General features: G+C 43.1%; 1 protein-coding gene across 1 annotated transcript in view; it reads right to left on the reverse strand.

Annotated features, from left to right (window-relative positions):
- The window catches only part of LOC311038872 (kinesin-1 heavy chain-like), a 31,111-nt gene extending 18,052 nt beyond the window's left edge, over positions 1-13,059 (reverse strand). The window contains exons 1-11 of the mRNA XM_084048491.1: positions 12,905-13,059; positions 8,608-8,695; positions 7,647-7,720; positions 7,454-7,558; positions 7,298-7,346; positions 7,048-7,103; positions 6,162-6,249; positions 4,791-4,915; positions 4,397-4,501; positions 3,558-3,703; positions 2,727-2,875 (exon numbers count right to left, since the gene is read on the reverse strand). Of these exons, the coding sequence (XP_083904617.1) occupies positions 2,727-2,875; positions 3,558-3,703; positions 4,397-4,501; positions 4,791-4,915; positions 6,162-6,249; positions 7,048-7,103; positions 7,298-7,346; positions 7,454-7,558; positions 7,647-7,720; positions 8,608-8,695; positions 12,905-13,042 (1,123 nt within the window). The 5' untranslated portion in view covers positions 13,043-13,059. The remainder of the gene's footprint in view (positions 1-2,726; positions 2,876-3,557; positions 3,704-4,396; positions 4,502-4,790; positions 4,916-6,161; positions 6,250-7,047; positions 7,104-7,297; positions 7,347-7,453; positions 7,559-7,646; positions 7,721-8,607; positions 8,696-12,904) is intronic.
- Positions 13,060-20,443: the final 7,384 nt, after the last annotated feature.

Consider the following 20,443-nt stretch of genomic DNA (forward strand, 5'->3'; position numbering starts at 1 on the left):
GGACAAAGGCTGGACAGCACACTGTACAGGCACCCACCCAACCTGTATAAGTCACTGGTTCAGCAACAGAGATCAGATCACCCTCCCCTACCAGCTTCCCTCCGTCAAACACAGCCAGTTGAGTTTGTTGGAGCGCCCTGCAGCCAAGCCGCATGGGGACTCCCTCTTCCTTTGTTGTGGCGCCCAGGTGGCGCCTAAACCCTAACCTTTAACTTCACAAAAACTATGCCTAAACCTCACCTCAAAACCAGAAAAAGAGAAAGTCCGAAGCCGGATGCAACACAGAGTATTCAAACCCATACTCTCTGTAGTGGTGGGTAGGAATTGTCCCCTGCACCACCCGAGTGCCATGCCAAGTTTAATAATGTTTGTATGCTGGTCAAACTTTTATAGTTAATAACACCAAACATTACAAACATCGTTGCACAAATCTGTGGGCCAAACTCAGTGGTGGAAAGTAACTAAGAACATGTACTCAAGTACTGTACTAATTTTGAGGTATTTGTACTTTACTTGAGTATTTCCAATTTCCAATACTTTTACTTCTACTCCACTACATCTCGGAGGAAGATATTGTACTTTTACTCCACAACAATTATATGAAAACTTTAGTTACTAGTTACTTTGTAGATTTTGATTATTATTACAAAACACACTAACCACTTCAGTCCTATATATATTTTGGCCATTTGAAAATGCTAAATAGCATAACTACAAGCTCACAATGCATCGTGATGCGATGCATTTTGAGCTTGTAGATCGACACAACGCTATGACGCCTCCCTGGGATGTTACGCCTCACACTTTAAAAACCCCTGGCTGGTGTAGAACATTACATCACCTCACTGTTAATGAGGGAACAACAACACCATGTATGTTTGCAATGTCGGAGAACAGTCCCATGACAAGCTCTAAACTCTAAAAATCGCATCCAAGCGTGACAATTTTAAGTGTCTGAACTAGGGAACAAAGGCAATATTCTTTATTGCGTGGCCAATATGGACCTTAAAAACAAAGGGGTCTTTCTCTGGCTTTCAAGCATCAAGTCAACCATATCCTACTAAAGTTTCAATTGGAACTGGTGTGATGCAGCTGTAATGCACCATGAAATGCAGCACAAAAACCTGTTTGAATCAGAGATGGCACTTCTCTGCACAAGAGTTCTAATGTACGGTAATTGTTTGGGACTGTTAGAAGACACCACGAGCAGAGAGGAGGGATGAGATGAAACACAGGTCTCCAGCTAAAATCAAACCCGGGGACAATGCCTGTGATTATGTGGTCGAAACACCAGCCGCTCATCTACCAGTGCAGCCTGAGCTTTGGCAAGTCTTAAAAAGGTCTTTGGTCGTAGTACATTTAGTGGCGAAAATACATCTTCGAAAATAGCAAATATATCAGATCTAAACTCTTTCAACACGCCGCGATGTTCAGCTTGTAGATCGGCTGTTTTCGCCATTTGTTGGACATCAAAATATAGAGCTTAAGTGGTTAAAGTTAGTTTGCACGGACAGTGGGCGGGCGGACGGTGAACGTCACAAACGTAAGGCGCACCGTTGCTCGGATCCGCACCAAATTTGGCACCAACACTGGTCATGGGTCTGCCATCAGAATAGCTACACCAGGGACCACATGTGGCACCCACAGGTACACCTATGCTCCGCCCCCTCTGTGTTCCTATTGGCTGGGGTTTAAACAGCCATAACTACAGTTCCCAGCATGCTAACCGCCCCAAACTTGGTCGGTGCGCTTACAGTAAATCCAGTTCCCAGCCTGCTAAAGGCCCCAAACTTGGTAGGTGCTATTAGACGGCTAATAGGGACAGGCTGTAATTGCTTAAGCCCCGCCCCCTCTGTGTTCCTATTGGCTGCGCTTTAAACAGCCATAACTCCAGTTACCAGCATACTACAACCTCCAAACTTGGTGGGTGGTCCCACACACTTCCTACTTCTGGTTAGTTGGATTGCCTAGAAACTTCACCCACACACTCTCTGACGGGTGCAGAGTTCAATGGTGAAACCCTGGAAGTGGATCTGTTCACTTCCGGTTTTACCAGGAAGTCTTAGACCCTTAGCTCCCTAACACAAGGTCGCACAAGTATGACAGTGGACATGGGTGCTGCAAGTGCATCGCTGCTCGGCAGTAGTGTTATAGCAGTGTTTAACACTTCAAATGGCCATACTTCGGTGACCATTGCTCTTATCAGTGCAACATAGGACAAGGTTTGAAAATCTAGTTCTATATCAAAATTGGCTACTGGGAGGTCTGGCCGGTAGACAACGGCCACGTCAATCTGACTCAGACATAACCATAAACAAACCCCATACGACCATATATAGGCAGGACCACGGCGACGTCACTCTGACTCAGACATAACCATAAACAAACCCGATACGCCCATATATAGGCATGACACTATGACTCAGACATATTGGTCGGATCGGCGCTGCGATGCGAAAAAAAAAAAATCATTATTCATCAACGTAATTTCTGTGTATATTGAAGTTATTTGTCATATCTGCTCTGTGCATTTTTTGTTTACAATGCCTAAAAGCCAAACAGAAATGTAATTTTCATTCATATGTCCCAAAGTGCAACACCAAAAACACAATTAAATCGTTAATCGCTTATTATCTGTACGACAATTAATAGTCAAGTAGAATGTCCTGATAGTGACAACCCTAGCAGTGAGGGGCTTGAGGAGCGAGGAGGGCGGTCTGTCTCACCGTTCCTCCAGCGGTTCAGTTCATTCTCCAGCCAGGTCACTGTGCCCCTCAACGTCTTGTTCTTCTCCCTCTCCTTCTCCCACTTCTTCTTCCACTGCTCTGCAGTCAGCTCCACGTTCAGAACGCACGAGTTCTTGATGGTCTTCGCCCTGACGTAGGAGGAAAGAGAAAAAGAGAGAGAGAGAGAGAGAGAGAGAGAGAGAGACAGAGAGAGAGAGAGAGAGAGAGAGAGAGAGAGAGAGAGAGAGAGAGAGAGAGAGAGTTTAAACTGTAACGTAATACCTGTCCTGCAGCTCTCTTTCAAGGATATACAAGGATAATGTTCTCTGATGTGTTCTTTACCATTCTCTCTTTAGGGAATTCACCCTGACTGAATGATGAGAGAGAACGAGACACAGAGAGAGAGAGAGAGAGAGAGAGAGAGAGAGAGAGAGAGAGAGAGAGAGAGAGACAGAGAGAGAGAGAGAGAGAGAGAGAGAGAGAGAGAGAGAGAGACAGAGACAGAGACAGAGACAGAGACAGAGACAGAGACAGAGACAGAGACAGAGAGAGAGAGGGAGAGGGAGAGGGAGAGGGAGAGAGAGAGAGAGAGAGAGAGAAAGAGACTGTAATGTAACACCTGCTGCTCTCTCTCTCTCTGTATACAAGGTTAATGTTCTTTTAATGTGTTCTCTGTTGAGTTGTTGAATTGACTCCAACAGAATGAGGAGAGAGGGGGGAGAGGGACGGAGAGAGAGAGAGAGAGAGAGAGAGAGAGAGAGAGAGAGAGAGAGAGAGAGAGGGAGGGAGAGGGTGAGTGAGCGAGTGACCGAGTGTGTGTGCGTGCAGCACCTTTGTCCAAACATTAGCGTGGACCGGGTCTCAGCCTCGTTGTTATCGGAGGGTGAGCAGCAGATGACCATGGTGGTCCGACAGTTACCCCCCAGCGAGTCTTGAAGGATACGGGTCATCTTGCTGTCTCTGTATGGTACATAGGGCTGACAGAAGACAAGACCTGATTTGTACTTGGCTACCAAGTCACTTACTCCAATCTTGCACTTTTTAAGTTCCTCTGTATAGGAGTCTCCTACAGTAAATGCCTAAATCAGGGCTCTTCAACGTTTTCAGCCCAAGGACCCCCTCACTGAGAGAGAGATGAAGCAGAGACCCCCTCTATATTGTATAACATTTTGTTTTGGATTCAACTTTTTTTGTTTACATTTACTGTTCTTTTTCCCCTCTACCCCTATACCTCTTTGCCAAAAATTGCCGATCTACAAGCTCACAATGCCTCGCGCTGCGAGGCATTGTGAGCTTGTAGATCCGCTATTTTTGGCTAAAGTTCTCCTCAGAAAAGGGATGCTAGGGTTCAAGTGGTTAAGGTAAACAAAAAAATCATATCACACAAAGATTTGGCGGACCCCCTGTAGTAACTCTGAGGACCCCCTAGGGGTCCCGGACCCCCTGTTAAAGACCCCTGGCCTAAATTGTACATTGTTTGTACATTGTTAACGTGCCCTGGGGGTATCTGGACTCCATGTTGAAAACCGTTGGGATAATCACTTTGTTGCTAACATGTACAGTACAGTATGTGGGCTTACATCCTATATCCTGCATTGTCAATGTTCAACGTAACAAACAGGTGGTCCGACCTACAGCTCAGGTTGGACAAACACCCTACACTCCCTCACCGAGCCTTCAGCCAGGGCTGAGATGACGTTTCCTAACGATGACAGGGACTTGTTGATCATCTTGGCTTCGTCCAACACCGTGCCCTCTGCTCCGGTTTTACCCAACTATAAACACGCACGCACACGCACACGCACAAACACGCGCGCGCACACACACACACACACACACACACACACACACACACACACACACACACACACACACACACACACACACACACACACACACACACACACACACACACCCCAGATGAAAACAAACCAAACACATACCTATTACAGTGATAAAATCAGGACTAAAACCCTATCATTTTAAAACAATGATGTGATTGCACAACTTGATGTTACAACAACAAAGTCAAGAGTCAGGACAGATGGAGGAATAGTGATGTACTTTTTCACTCCCGGCCAGATCAACCAGGTACAGCTTGCCAGTGAGTTTCTGTCCCGTCTGGGCGTTTTCCTGCTTTATGTTAATGAGGAAGATGCTATGACTTCTGGAGCTTTGCTCGTTCATGTCTAAGATGGAGACACACACACACACACACACACACACACACACACACACACACACACACACACACACACACACACACACACACACACACACACACACACACACACACACACACACACACACACACACACACACACACACACACACACAATTAACCGTCAATTTAATTACACAACATAGGAAACATTGCACGTCGCTACTGTACCAAGATCAATTAAATTCCATTATCTTTTTTACTTCATGACATTTAGCAATGAATATTTTGAAACGTAAGTATTTGTTGTCTGAGAGGCAGCGACACATTTTCTAGTAGTAAACTTGGGACTGCACAACAAATAAAATTCACATGAGATTGCAGTACAGTATGCACTACAATAAAGCTGACGTTAAGGTTTTTCAGCAGTTGTAAATGTGGAGGTATGGAGATGATAATGCATGTTTAGTTACTTTGAATAAACCTCAAGACCCGAGAACATCATTTCGGCGGCTGCCTCAAATATCTCATCATTTGATGAAACAGAAGTATCTTGCGATTTGGAAATTGCAGCAATTGAAATTACACAAATTGTTTAAAAACAAAATTGTGCAGCCCTACTTAAACACATTTCAAACAATATAAGCTGCAATTATGTTTTCTTATGTAATCAGGTGTCAAACTAAAATGAAGGCCTTGTAAAACTTCCAAGGAAACAAAATATCCAGTGGTTATTCTAAATATTTAATTACAGGAAGTGACACAGCCCGCTAACCAGCAGTCATAAAGGCGCACGCAAGCCCCCAGAACCACGGTAGAACAGTAAAGCGGCCAAGCCTGGTGGTCAAATCTGAGAATGCACTTAAAATGCTACTGCGCGTGCACCTCCCGTTTGTGCGCATGCTCATAACTCTATGGCTGCTCTATGGCCGCTCTAATCGACTCAATATCGACCCAATATTTCTACTTCCGGCAGACTTACGGGTGCTTCAAAACACCACTGAGCACTTTCATAGAAATGAATAGCTGGGGGCGGGGCAATCCGCCCTCTAGATATATTATAACTCTATGGGCGCATGGCTATTTTTACATTACTGCTGAGTAAGTCATCCTTTGCAGAGAGGTGTTTTAGCATGGGCAAAAGGTAATTTGTCACCAGGGCCTGTGAAGCTGAGAGGGCTGCATGGTGTGAGCCTGGTCACAGTCAGGAGGTCCAGGTTGAACCCATGACAGGCATCGGGGACTGAAGGAGCTCAGTGTTGAAAGAAACTTACTTGTGAAAGCCACGTGTCTGTTGTTCTTGCCTTCATCCACGGCGTCCATGACCTCCTCAGGGCTGCACACAAAACGCTCAGTACTCCCCTGGGGACCACACACAAACACACACTTACTGAGAACCGCTGTTTCGAACGAAGACACCAGCAGGCTGTCTTTACAAAGGAACAACTATGTTCAAATGAACCATGTTACTTTGTGCGTTCAAGGCCTGGGGGCATCGATGATGGGAGCGTTCTCTTAACTCGACTGTCTTTGCATTGATCTAGAAAGATAACATGTATTGAAAGTCGTAGAGAAATTGTGCAGCACTACAGTATGTTACAGTGAAACTTTACATCTAATGGACAATAGACAATATTAGGTCACTTAACCACTTAAGTACTATTTTATACTTTGTACGTTGTCACATGACAAAATAGGCATTTACATTCTGAGCTTTCAGGGTCAGACATTTTTAGCAATTTTTGACCATTTTAGCCTATGCCCAAAGTAGGGATGACAGGTAGAAAGCGGTTAAGTCTGTCAATATTTAAGCCAGTTTGTCGGTAAGTACGTACATAACTCCTGCATAAAGTCCTGCAGTCATTTGAAGTATAGCATACTAGCATAAAATAACATAAAATCTCAAACATCATAGATAGACACATTTTCTACTGCTTCACAGGCAGACAATAACTCTCTTCTGAGACGCACAGCTCCACAACATCAAATAAACCTACATAACGCAAGACTGGATTGGGCCTTTAATAGAACAGATATTATAGTGTCACTAAGATTTGACTGTGACTGCGGTGGCTATTCTGTCAACAGAATGGTGCTGAACTATTCGTTGTCCAGTGTCACAGCAGTCTTTAAGTTCTCTATGGTTTCCATGTGTCTCACCTTGACATACGGCACCCTGTTTTTGTCCTCATGCACAGACAGGTTGGTTTTTGTAGCTGTGAAGGAATAGAGCGGGTTAGACAACTGACAGTACCTAGTCAGGATAAAGTCCTATTCGATAGGTGATGCCTGGGTGTGGGTTAGCGACAGCGTATGCTGTATTTGAAATAACATAAATACTAGTACCTCAGAGAATGATATAAAGCACAGGAAAGACAATCGTAAAATAGTCACTGTATACTGTACATACCATCTAATAGGTCCTTGATCTTGTCCAAATAGATTTCAAAATACGAAACCTGTAAAGCAGTGGCCCCTCAGTTAAACCTTTATTTACAATTAACAGCCCAAAACAGTTGAGCATGAACGTAGAAGGTCACAGAAGGTTATGAAATGATTGACATACTTTGATATGGAACTCCAGGTTTTCATCCATGGAATAGATGTAGTTGAAGATGTCTTGAACTATTCTGGGAATAATCCCCATCATGTCTGGGTCATGGAGATTCCCCTTTATGAAGCATAGAACCCAAAACATCAGTACAGATGTCAAGCTAGTACAAGACGTCACTCACACATAACATTCTAGCTCATCTTACCTCCATGGTGTGTGTTTTGCCTGAGGAGGTTTGCCCGTAGGCAAATATTGTCCCGTTATAGCCGCCCAGGACATCTGCAGATAAGAGTTATCAAGAAAAAAGTCAGACACATGTGGAGAGAGAAATGTTGTGCATAGTCATGCCTTTGTTTTTTGGTATTTTTCACCTGTTTTCATGTGTCTTTGTGCTTTAACTACAAAATATATAACTTGATTAATTTTGTTTCTTATGAAGAATATTGCCTAGCAAGCATTACTTTTATAATTATTAACTTATATCCGGTCGCTCCACCCTTCCCATGAATAAACAATTTGAAATCAAAATATTAGCAGACACAAATGTAGACCTAACTAAACAAAGTATAAATATAGGCTATACCATTTTTTGTGTTAAGATAAAAGAGAGAAAGCACAGCTCCCAGCACAATTCTTGTGCACAGCTCTTATCGGGTGTAACAAAACAAACAGACCACCAGCACTCACGGATCCAACACATTTCAGCTACTGTATAAGTCATTGTCAATATGGAGAATGCCTGCTTGATGGCAAATGGCAAGTGAAAGTGTGAGAATTCCTTCTTGGAAATTATTTTGAAACTCACTTTTCAGCTGTGAGAATATTTCTTCTTTCCATGTAATTATTCTCATGAATAATTACATGTTATGTATCTGCTGTGTACAGAATACATTAATAAATAAATGGTTGTAAGCTTTTTTTTCTTCTTCCCAAAATCAACTCAAGGGTTGGATTGGACCCCTTCACAGGCTGTTTGTGACACCCTAACCTCGCGTCATCAGCCTTTCCACAGCGGAGGAAAGCCTTGTATTTGTTCTAAACTGGTCCATGTGATCCTGTTTAGAAAAAAGGGAAAAAGGAATCTTGTTCCGGTGGTTGGTTCCGGTTGGCATTGCATTGTTTTTGTTCAGCCAGGCCCAGTTTGACAACCTTGATCTACAGCCTACCTTTGACAATCTTCTGTGCAACAGCATTGTAGAACTGCTCCTGAGTAGTATTGGACTGGAAGACACGGTCAAAGTAGAACGGTTTATCCTGTGAAAGAGAGGGGAAAGGAATGGTTACCATTCTGTTTAGGCCTATATCAAAACCTAGTCACAGTGTGGAGTTGGAAATAATACATGCTATGCCAATACATGCTATCTGTTAGTTTACGTGAACTACATAAGCTGTCACGTGGACTATTCACAACATGGTGCAAAGATGTGACATTATCTAGTAAAAACAGAAGAAGCACCGTCTTGCCCATTGCCAGGCCACCTATTGCCTACTCAGCTCAAATCACTGTGCAAGGATAATTGGGTTTGTCCATTACTGGATTCTAAGGCTTCTATTGGAAGGTGGTGTGCTGTCTCACTCTTCGACAATGAGATTGTAATATACTGAAACTGCTAGAAGTCTGGCCCGAGAACTCTGATATGTCTGTATCTATACAATTGCCTCAGATGATTCAGAGGGTGTATGTATTATTATGATCATTTGTCGTCATTTTTCATTGTTATTAAATTATTTATTTTCTACATTATGTTGCAAGCAACAAATTAACTGTCATCTAACTTCTCAAAATATTGTTGCACTACAGGCCATTCAGGGGGCATTTTCCTGGTCATGTGGCAGTGCTCTGTCATGTGCCTCACTAGGCCAATAACGGCATAGCAAAAACCGTGTTTGGAGAACTAAAGAAAAGCCTTATTTATCAAGACCCAATATCAACCACTACCGTCTTAATCAGATGCATCATCATGGTCCGCCATTTAGCAGGCTATATTTGGAGATTAATAGAATGTTACATCAACCTCTTGAAGAACATAATGCAGTCTGTTATTTAACCCTGGAGCCCAAAAGTCAGCCAGACAATTCAGAGCCAGAAGATGAGACTACAGTGTGACTTGTGAAACATGCTGCAATCAGACTTTCATTCAGTGCCATTTCACCTGACTGTTCACATAATATCAGTGTAAAATGACAGACTGTCAGTCCACCTGGCTAGATATCACTCAACTGCCATGTTTCCTATGCCTTCACAAGCCTCTCAGAGATTCCTACAGGTGCCAAAGACGCAGCTGTGCATAACTGGCATGGGATTTGGTTGTATCAAGTGTGTTTCCATAGCACAGAGGGATACAGCACAAGACCAGACCAGCTATTAAACACGGGCAGCAGTGTTAAAAGGTTTCTCCTAAGCATACTTGGACTCAATTCAGTTTGTTTTAGTCCAGCAGTGTCTCCTCTTAATATCTCCTCTACTTCTTCTGGCAGTCTGAACACTGACCTCTTAACAATCCACCTCATCTCATAGCAACTACTAATATCTTTGTGTCCGCACTTTTTGATTTGAAGTGCTTCCTGTGCTGACTATTTAGACTAGTAGAGAGATGCTATTTATGTTGTGTAGATAGCTGCGTATACCGGTAGTATGTTATGTTATTTCATCATCATCATCATCATCTATCCTACATTAAAATTGTCTCAACCGGCCGGCGGGCGGACCTCTGACGTCACACTCACGTCACCATGACTCAGCCAAAACCATATAAGGAGTTCCCAATTCCATGGGCATAAAGGGGACACGGAATGACAGATACAGACAAATATGGGCATAAAAGGGGCATAAAAGGGACAAGGACTGACAGATACAGATGTGATCTAGATCTAGATGTGAGGGCCTAGTAGTAACCCGAACCTCTAGTTTATTTAAAACCTTGTAAAACACAATGAGGGCAAACCCTCATTTTCAGTGGTGCAGGTACAATACAAGCCATGCAGACAGAGAAAACACAAAATAAATTACTGTATCAAATAAAACAGTTAAATATAACAACAGTCATTTAAAATTAGATGTCAATACACTACAATCACCAAAAAATACAATAAAGTAAGATTAAATAAATGAATAAAACATCAAGAGGTCTAAACATAATGACAGTTCAAATCAACAGAATCTGCAATTAATCCACGGAACTGACTCAGTCCAGGGTATCTCATGTAGATCAAAACTAGGTTTTGCTCAACCATTTACCCTGTTGATGGTCCAGGCCTTTACTGTGACAGTGCACTTTGTAAGTCGCTGTGGATAAAGTGTCTGCTAAATGCCCAAATTGTACTTCAGAATAAAAGCCAATGAAATAGTGCCTGCTTGCCATACAAATTAGGTAACTATAACTTTGTCAACAGAGGGAGACGGAATTCATAAAGCTCCTACCATATGGTTGAGGGAAAACAACATACTTGGTGCAACCAGGCGACATGGTTTGTCACGCTAAAGGGAAAGGGCAATTTGGCATTGTATACAACATTTCAAAAGACTCCCATAATAATGGATGATATTGCATAGCCATTCTTCAGAGTCACTGTAATGGCTTGATGCCAGAAATAAGCCAGAGAGAAATGACAACGGTAATCAGTTAAGGTGAAAAGTTATTTCCTTACTCAAAGTGCTGAGTGATGAACCCAGTTACCTCACTCATTCTGTTCTATTTAAGCTACATCTTACTCACGTACTGAGTCATCACATTGTGTCTTCTGTATCACTGAGTCAGAACAACAGTCCCATTTTTTTTTTAAACAGCTGATACAAAACAAAAACATTAAAACTACAGGCTCCTTTAAATTTTCACTGCAGCTTTTTCCCCCTCCTATAAACCGGTTAGAATCAGACCTTCCATTGCCGTCCTCGTGGAAATCAGGCTGTTTTGATTTGAAGCAGATAGCCTACTGCCGTCCATCTACATTTCATATGTATAGCCTGTTACAGATTCAATTAAACAAGGGGAAAATCACTCGTAAAACCACGCCAAATATCATGGCCATGAAGTGGTTGAATTGCTGTGCAGGCATGGTGTGACAAGGCTGCTATTATTCTGCAAGGTGTGCTATGGTCTGCTCACTCCACTTGATTGCCTCTCTACATAATAAAGATCATGTCGGCAAAGATACGAAATGCCACGCAACTAAATTAAGTCCTTCATCAATCTCATCTCGGTGGGGCCTTTCTGGAGGGCAAGATACATCGACAATCCAAAACAGTCAACAACATATCGCCCAGTTTCCTACATGTATGTATATACTGTACATACATACAGACCGACACCGTTATAGACGGTAAAATAAATTGTCTGTCATTGACTACACATGATGGTTTCGTTTCATTTGAGGGAAGGATGGAGGGGGAAAACTTTACTTTTCTACTGAGAGGTAGGTTGAGATTCACAGATATTCCCAAGAGAGCAAAAACATCCTCTAGTTGCCACTTAGGAGCAGTACATCCTCCATAGTATGTTGGCAATTTTAACCTACAAGCAGAGAAAGGCTTCACATGGCAAATAACCTATGATTCATGGATAAATGCATGTAGTGGTGGTGGGGGTGTGAGCTATTGCAGCATTTTTGCAAAAGCAATAGCCCACGTTTAGATGTAGGCCTAATTGTTAACGTCCTAACCTTTATACTGTACTCGTATTGATTTGATGACAATATGCAACATTTTTATTTAAAAGTACAAAAGGTACCATACCAAACTACATTATTCCAGCCACACAAACGTTACTGTTGCAAATGATTAGGCCTACATGAAGGGTAACTTCGAGATAAGAGATAAATTAGGCCACACACAGCTAGACGTTAAGACAGAGACTCATTTAACTAAACACTTAATAGAACCCTAGATCATTCTCACAAAACAACTATTTAGAATTGAAAGTGTCCTACTTTAAGCTCAAGTTGCCACACTGCAGTGGTGGAAAAAGTACTCACATTTTTTTTTACTTAAGTAGAAGTACCAATACTGTACTGCAATGTAGAAATACTCTGTTACAAGTAAATTAGTAAAAGTACAAAAGTATTGGTATCAAAATGTACTTAAAGTACCACAAGCGGAAAGTACTCATTATGCAGAATGTCCCATTTCACTCCTTTGAAAATAGCAGATCTATAAGCTCAATTTAATTTCAAATGGCAGAAATGTATATAGGGCTGAAGTGGTTAATGTATGTTTCTGAATCCAAATCTACAAAGTATCTAGTAACTAAAGCTTTCAAATAATTGTAGTGGAGTAAAAGTACAATATTTGCCTCTGAGATGTAGTGGAGTAGAAGTAAAAGTACTTAAAATTGGAAATACTCAAGTAAAGTAAAAAAAAAATACAAAATTGTACTTAAGTACAGCACTTGAGTAAATGTACTTAGTTACTTTACACACCACTGCGCACACTGTGTGAATTATAAATAGGCGTCGCAATAAACCTACCCCTATCTGCACACAATCGTCCCCTTTGAACTTCGGGATGTTCTTGTCTTTCCTGGCCAGCTCCATGCTGTTGAGGGGCCTGAAACGGCACATCACTTTGATGGTGGTCGACTCCGCCATCTCCTCTGCGCTGGGCATGATGATGGCTGTGTGTAAAGGATGCGAGGATGATGGGATGTATGGAGGAGAGAGTCAGTCCGGATCCCTGTCAGAGAGGAGGAGAGCAGATAACGTTACAAGAAGAGAAACCGGAGCATCAGCTGCGTCATGTCAGGATGGGGAGGGATGGGGAGGGGAGCCGCACCCCTGATCTGACTGTGGTCCAGTTTGTGCACGGCAGCGGCAACATGCGCCCCCTACAGGTCTGGTTAATGGGATGTTTCTGTAGTAGGGGACAGCTCCGTTCCGAGCTCCGTTCCGTGAGCAGAAATTGGACTTCCGGTTTTCGAGCTAGCAGAAATAAGGTTTCCGGTTGCCTTCAAAATAAGATCGTGAATTTTTTATGTTTTTTAAAAGACACAAATCTAATTTAAAAATACATTTATGATGTATGCCTTTTAAATGGCTTATACTAAAACACTTCTAAGTGGCAAGTTTAAAAAAAAAAGACACAATTGTATTTAAAAAATAAATTTATGATGTACAGTATGTCTTTTTAAATGGCTTATACTAGATCACTTCTAAGTGCCAGGTTGTTCCAGTTTGAAATTGTCTATTGACCCCCATTAAATGTGCACTTAGCACTGTTTTGCACTTTAACTGGATATTGATTTGTGTGTGTTACATATATGTATTGTTTTTGTATTGTTTGTCCATTGTTGTAACAATGCTCTAGGCCAGGTCACTCTTGGAAAATGATGATGATATAATATTGTTTATTGCAGAAGCAAATAAAGAATGATAAAAGAGACCACAAAATATGCTACAAATAATAATAGTATATAGTGCAGGTGAGAAAAAAAAAGAAGAAGAATTTGGGGTTTATAAAGTTGATCTCACCTATTTAAAAAGTAAAATACAATACAAATACAAATGTAATCAGAAAAAAAACATTAAAAATGTATATTATTTAACAACATATATACAACATGGAAACACTGCATAAAAAAAGATAGAGGACAGAAATATTAGTAAATTTGTAGTTTGTGTGTGTGTGTGTGTGTGTGTGTGTGTGTGTGTGTGTGTGTGTGTGTGTGTGTGTGTGTGTGTGTGTGTGTATGTACTTCTCCATAACTAAGCGCCCCTAAACTTGATAGAAAATGGATACAGACCAGTACAGAATGTTGGTGAACATTTGAGAGATAATTTGTTTTAAAAAAAAGAAAGTGGCAGGCCGCCCAGTGCGGCCTGAGGTAAGAAAAGTGCCATTTTCAGACAATACTGGACTCCAAATACACCTGTCTGGCTTAGCGGAGAGTGTGGCGTTGTAGAGGGGGTCTCCCTGAACGCGTGCGTATGTCACACGTGCCCCCGCAAATAGCTGTCTCGTGTCCAGCGCCCAATTTGTGAAGTCTATGCACTGAAAATGGCTGTTTTCTGACCCCTGACCTCACTGGACGGCCCGCCACTTTTCCAAATACACCTGTCTGGCTTAGCGGAGAGTGTGGCGTTGTAGAGGGGGTCTCCCTGAACGCGTGCGTATGTCACACGTTCCCCCGCAAATAGCTGTCTCGTGTCCAGCGTCCAATTTGTGAAGTCTATGCACTCCAGTGAACAGCATTTATCCATTTAGATACATTTTTAATGTTATTAAAACAGTTAAAAACTTTTTTTATTACAAATATACATAATATGTGTTTTCTAGCTTCGTTTAAATGCTTAATTTATAGTTTTAATGTGCAAATGAACCGTTTTTCAATGGTTTTCAATGGTTTCTTTTTACTCTAGAGGATACTCTTATTCTGAAGAGATCGTCAACCGGAAGTCTTATTTCTGCTCCGTTATTTCTGCTCACGGAACACAGCTGTAGGGAGCTCAGTGGAGTAACTAAAACATTTTTTTCCTTCCGGTGAAATATTTTCTTTTCTGGCCAGTGTATTTTAGACGTGAGGTGGGGGCTCAGACTGTCCCCACAAGGAAAGTAGGCTTTCAACATCTTAAAACAGTCTTTTCTTTTGGTGGGTATAGCGAAAGTATGTTTTTATTTTTTACTAGAGACGAGAGAGGCTACCGCGGGTGTGCGGGCAAAGGCTCGAAAGTAGACTACCATTACCATAGCGTTAAGGAGAACTCCTTCTAACGCTATGGACCAGATCTACAGCAGCAGCAGGTGCTGTTCTATTACTTTGGTTGGGCTAATGTCGTAGTTGTATCGTAGTTTAAAAGGCAACGGATCAATTGTACAACGTTGCTTGCACACCACACATGTTTAAAAAGTCAGGTTGGTGCACCTGCTGTTGTTGTTGTTGCACCAATGCACCCCAGCCCTGAGGAGAGTCCACTCACTGTCCTGTCGGTCCAGCACACAGTCACACCATCATCAGTGTTCAGTCGGTCTCTCTCCTATGGTCTCTCTCTATTCACATGCATGTGACTTCACCGGTTGGTGGACTTCAAAATAATTGCGCAGCCGACCAGTGGTGGAAAAAAGTACTCAAATATTTTACTTAAGTAAAAGTATAAATTCTGCAATGTAGAAATACTCTGTTACTGAGAAAGAACAGTGCAAATATGTGCAGGGAGTTTTCATTTGATTGTTACTACAGTGTAGCGTAAACTGTAATCAGTTAACTTCTGCTAACTAACAGCTGAGTGAGTCCCTTATAGCCGATCTACAAGCTAACGATGCATCTTTAATTTTGCTTTATTGGATTGGGAGGGGTGCATTTCTCCTTTCCGACATGTCTCCTTTCCGACACTAGTCGGAGTGGTGAGATGTCGGAATGGAGAGTGAACACCGATTGGGAGAGCCAACAGCAGCTAATGTATGTTAGCCTATCTATTTAGAAGGAGTGACTGAGATTGTCACTAAATGAGAATTGCTGGTTCACCCAAAGGTCAGTCCACCTTATGGCCAGGTTAGCTCATTGTAATAGCCACAAGGCTGGGATAAGCAATATGTTTAAAACAGATACCAGCAATGTGATGGTGGCTCCCTCTCTCTGCTGGGACAGACTTGTTGTGCTAGGTATGAATATCAATAATTATCAATATCTATAATCATTTGCCTGATGAAGACCTACATGGTTGAAACTGATGGTCCATTGTGGAACCTTGGGCCGTCAACCTTTACTTTATAGAGTGTGGAGCACAAAGGCCTTGATAGCCACAGCTTTGATATACTGAATGTAATAGATAAGAACTTCAGAATTCTCCAGGCGCTCAACCGAACGCTTGTTTGCATGCAGACTTAGATGTGGAGCGAATTGCCTTCGTGATATATCAGGTCGTATTGTTTTAATATAATTAATTTGCTGTTCTTTTATTCACATAGTATAAAGGGAATCTCCCTTGTTTGTCAATAAAGATGCAGACCTACATGGTTGAAACGTTGCACCCATTAATACAGTTGCTTGAGCATAACACAGTGTGCGAGTTTTTTTTAATCTTTTGCTTGATTTCTGCCTTCCAGCACCTGGCCCAGTATTGTACATGTGACAAGGGTGAAATGAGGGGTTCTTAAAACTTTTGTAATTTGTTTTTATTGGTGCTTAATGTGTATAATTGCCTCATTTAACCCCACCATCTTATTATTTTTGTACCAATTATTATTACGCACTGTATTGTTTATAATTGTTTTCCCCATGATCCCCTGGTCACATGTATTGAGAGACATTGAGTGGCAGAGCGGCAGTCACGCGGTCACGCCCAAGGCCACGGTCATGGCCAATGTCCCCAGACAGACTGTCACCACGGACAAATGAAAGAAGAGGGAGGTGTGGTTTGGCAGGTACAAAAGCGGAGGCGGGACCGTTTGAAAGAGAGAACAGAGCACCCAAGTGACAGAGGCGTCAGTGAGGAGAAGGACAGCAGAGGGGAAGGTTGTGCCGAGACACGGAGTAGAGGAGTGCATAGATGAAGTAGACATACCAGCCACCTAGGAGTTTGGAAGCCGAGGTGTGCCTACATTCAAAGGAGAAACCAAGAGGAGAAAGCGATCGAACCGAAGGGGAGGAAGAGGCGAGTGAGACCAGACCATATGAGAGACGAGTGAGACCAGACCATATAAGGAGCGCTGAGACTGGAAAGTGGCGATAACGTTGCATACGCAACCAACTCAGCGCCAGGTGTAAAAACCTGGCTGGCGAGTGAGTATTCGAACAAGCAACGTTGAATCCCTGTATAACCACTGCCTGAGACAACGCAAATGTATCGTGTAAATGCACAGTGAACTGGTCTAGATCTCTATAATTGCAGGCGGAGAGAAAGAAGAGAGAAGACGAAGACGACTGGCCTCAAACCCTTTCCCATCTTACCCCCATATATGGACATGCAGCATTACCCCTGAACAAACCGTGTTGAGTATCTTGAAGCACTTTATTGGCACAGCACTTTACTTGAAAAGTATTTGTTGCACAGAAACCCCCCATGCTAAGGAACCCTTGTGATTAAGCCCCGCGTAATTTGCACAACTTTATAATTTATTTTATAGTTGTTGTGTAGATTAATTGTGTTTTGTATGTTTATATAGGTTTTATTAGTATAGTGTTTATTTGATTGTTTTTAAGGCACAGAAGCCAATGTATTAGGGACCCAATAAATATGACTTACCTTTTTTGATACACTGTATTCGTGTCCAGTTTCTTAAAGGGATATTCTCATGCCAGTGTTGTATTCTCAAAACCAAAAGTATTGAAACTTACCAGTTAACCTCGAACCTGTGAAAGCCTGAAGAAGAAGTTAAAGTGTATTCAAAGGGGACTTCCCTCTATAACAAAAGTGGCGTAGTCGACAAACAATTAGTTCAGATAGGACTCACAGTAATTACGCACCCAGCACTTTATTGTGCATTTATATTTTATTGTTGTGAGTTTTATTCTGGATTATTTATTAAAGGAGAAGAGTGCAATAGTACAAACAAATTGCAAGTCAAATGTGATACAATTTCGGCCCTGTTCACATATTTGGCGTTGGCGGCAGGACTGGTTGAGAACAAACACATGAGAATACCCTTAAGAGAAACTGTACTGTTTTGTTGTTTTTGTTGCTTTTTGTTTTTTGCTTTACGGATTCAGAATGATGATGATGGCGGTGTATCCCGGTGCCCCATGGTTACCCATCTTTGGTGGAACAGAAGGCGAGAGTAAATATAGGGAATGGAAAGACCAGATTAGAGGATTATTAAGTACCCAGGAACTACCAGAAATCAGGAAAGTTGCTATTATAATTAAAACGCTAACCAACGAAGCTAAACGGCAGATTAGTGTGGTTGAGGAGGGCGAACGCGACACAGTGGCAAAAGTTTTTAAATACTTAGATGCTTTATATAAAGAAACTGTCTCTGTCGCAGAAATGCGCTCACTATTCTATCGGTGCGCACAGCGCGCAGGAGAGAATGTACAAACTTACACCCTGAGACTTAGAGAGCTGTTTTGTGGGCTGCGGCAGCACGACCCAAGCACCGCTCCCTCCGAAGCCATTCTTCGTGATCAGTTTGTTATGGGTTTAGCTGAGGGCCCCCTGGGCCAAGCCTTAAAAATATATGCTCGACGACACCCAGATGAAGATTTTGCTGCTTTACGCGAAGAAGCCTACCTGTTAGCTGCTGAACATGGAACTACTGAAATAACGTGCCACGCTGTTAATCCTATTTCTGTCCCCTACCCTTCTCAGGACCCTGCTTGGAGAGAAAAATTAAAACAGGAAATCATGGACGACGTAAAAACTCAAATGCAAGGATTCACGCAGGAACTCATGAAAGAAATCAGACCGCTCCTCCGCACTGGCACCAATGACGCACGAGCGCGCACTCCACCGCCACCTGAGCGACGGTATACGGCCTCTCAGCGCTACGAATGGGATGAAGGAGGTAGGCCGATATGTAGCCAGTGTAGACAGGCGGGTCATATAGCGAGATTCTGTAGATCCGACCGAAGTCAGTTAAACTAGTACGCCCTGTCGCCGAGGTCCGGGGGGCAGAGGTGCAACGTTCACAAAAAAAGTTAAGGGCCAATGAAGTGTTTGTGGGGGAATGTCCGACAATTGGGATAACAATGGGGGGAGTCCAAATGAGGGGTTTATTAGATACGGGGTCTCAAGTCACATTGATGCAGCAGAGTTTGTTTAACGAAAAGTTCTCGCAAGATAAAATGGAAAATGGGCCTCTGGTGTTTAGCCTACGGGCAGCAAACGGCCTTGATCTACCCTATTCTGGCTATGCCATATTCGATTTAGAATTAGAAGGACTGAAAATACCGGGAAGAGGAATCGTAATTGTAAAAGATGAACATTGTATTGAGCCGCTGATCATTGGGATGAACGTAGTCCACGCAGTGTGGCATGCATTATTTAAACTCTCTGGGAGGTCTGTGTTTCCATGCCAACAGGAGAGGACACCATGGAAAAAAGCATTCGCCGCCTGTAGGAGAGTGGAGGCAGTGACCCACGAAGACGGAGCATTGGGCTATGTGTGGCCTGTCGGCCGACGGAGAATCCGAGTCCCCGCCCGCAGTGAGTTAGTAGTATGGGGCCGTGCCTGGAAAGGTCCAAATGGAGCCGAATACGAGGCCCTGATGGAGGCCATGCCGGAAGGAACTGATCTGGGAGTGGCCCGAGCGTTGGTCACCGTGCGTAATGGCCGAGTCCCCGTGCGCATCTGCAACCCCCACGCGTATAGCGTGACCGTGGGCAGACATCAAAAGTTAGGGAAGCTATATCCAGTGGAGGAGGCCGACGTCCGTGGACGACGAGACCTGAACCTGTCCCTAGGAACCGACGGAGCCGTGGAAGTGTCCCTGGTGAGCATCGAAGACGAGGGACCCGTGAAGACCTTACCTGAGGAGATGGAGGCGTTGACCCGGCGAGATGACCTACCTGACCAGCAGAGAGAAGAGCTGCATGCGATGATGTGTAAATGGAAGAAGGTGTTTGCAGTCCATAATGAAGATTTTGGGCAGACGGACGTGGTGCAACACCAAATACCAACTGGAGACGCGGCACCCATCCGCGAGAGGCACCGACCGCTGCCGCCCTCCATGTATAGAGAAATGAAGACCTTATTGAGTGACATGCTGGACAAGGGAGTGATAAAAGAGAGTTGCAGTCCCTGGGCAGCGCCCATTGTCCTGGTGAAGAAGAAAGATGGCAGCTGGCGTTTCTGTGTCGACTACCGTAAACTGAATGCCGTGACGCACAAAGATGCCTTCCCTTTACCTCGGATTGAAGAGACTTTAACAAGCCTGACCAAGGCTCAGTGGTTCTCCACACTCGACCTGGCCAGCGGTTATTGGCAGGTGGGTATGGACCCTCGGGATCGAGAAAAGACAGCGTTTACCACCCCTTTAGGACTGTTCGAGTTCCAACGTATGCCGTTCGGTTTATGTAACGCCCCCGCGACCTTCCAAAGATTAATGCAGCGATGCTTGAGTGGCCAGGTGACAG

Source organism: Gymnoscopelus microlampas (assembly GCF_963454915.1).
Source record: "Gymnoscopelus microlampas genome assembly, chromosome: 22".
Lineage (NCBI taxonomy): Eukaryota > Metazoa > Chordata > Actinopteri > Myctophiformes > Myctophidae > Gymnoscopelus > Gymnoscopelus microlampas.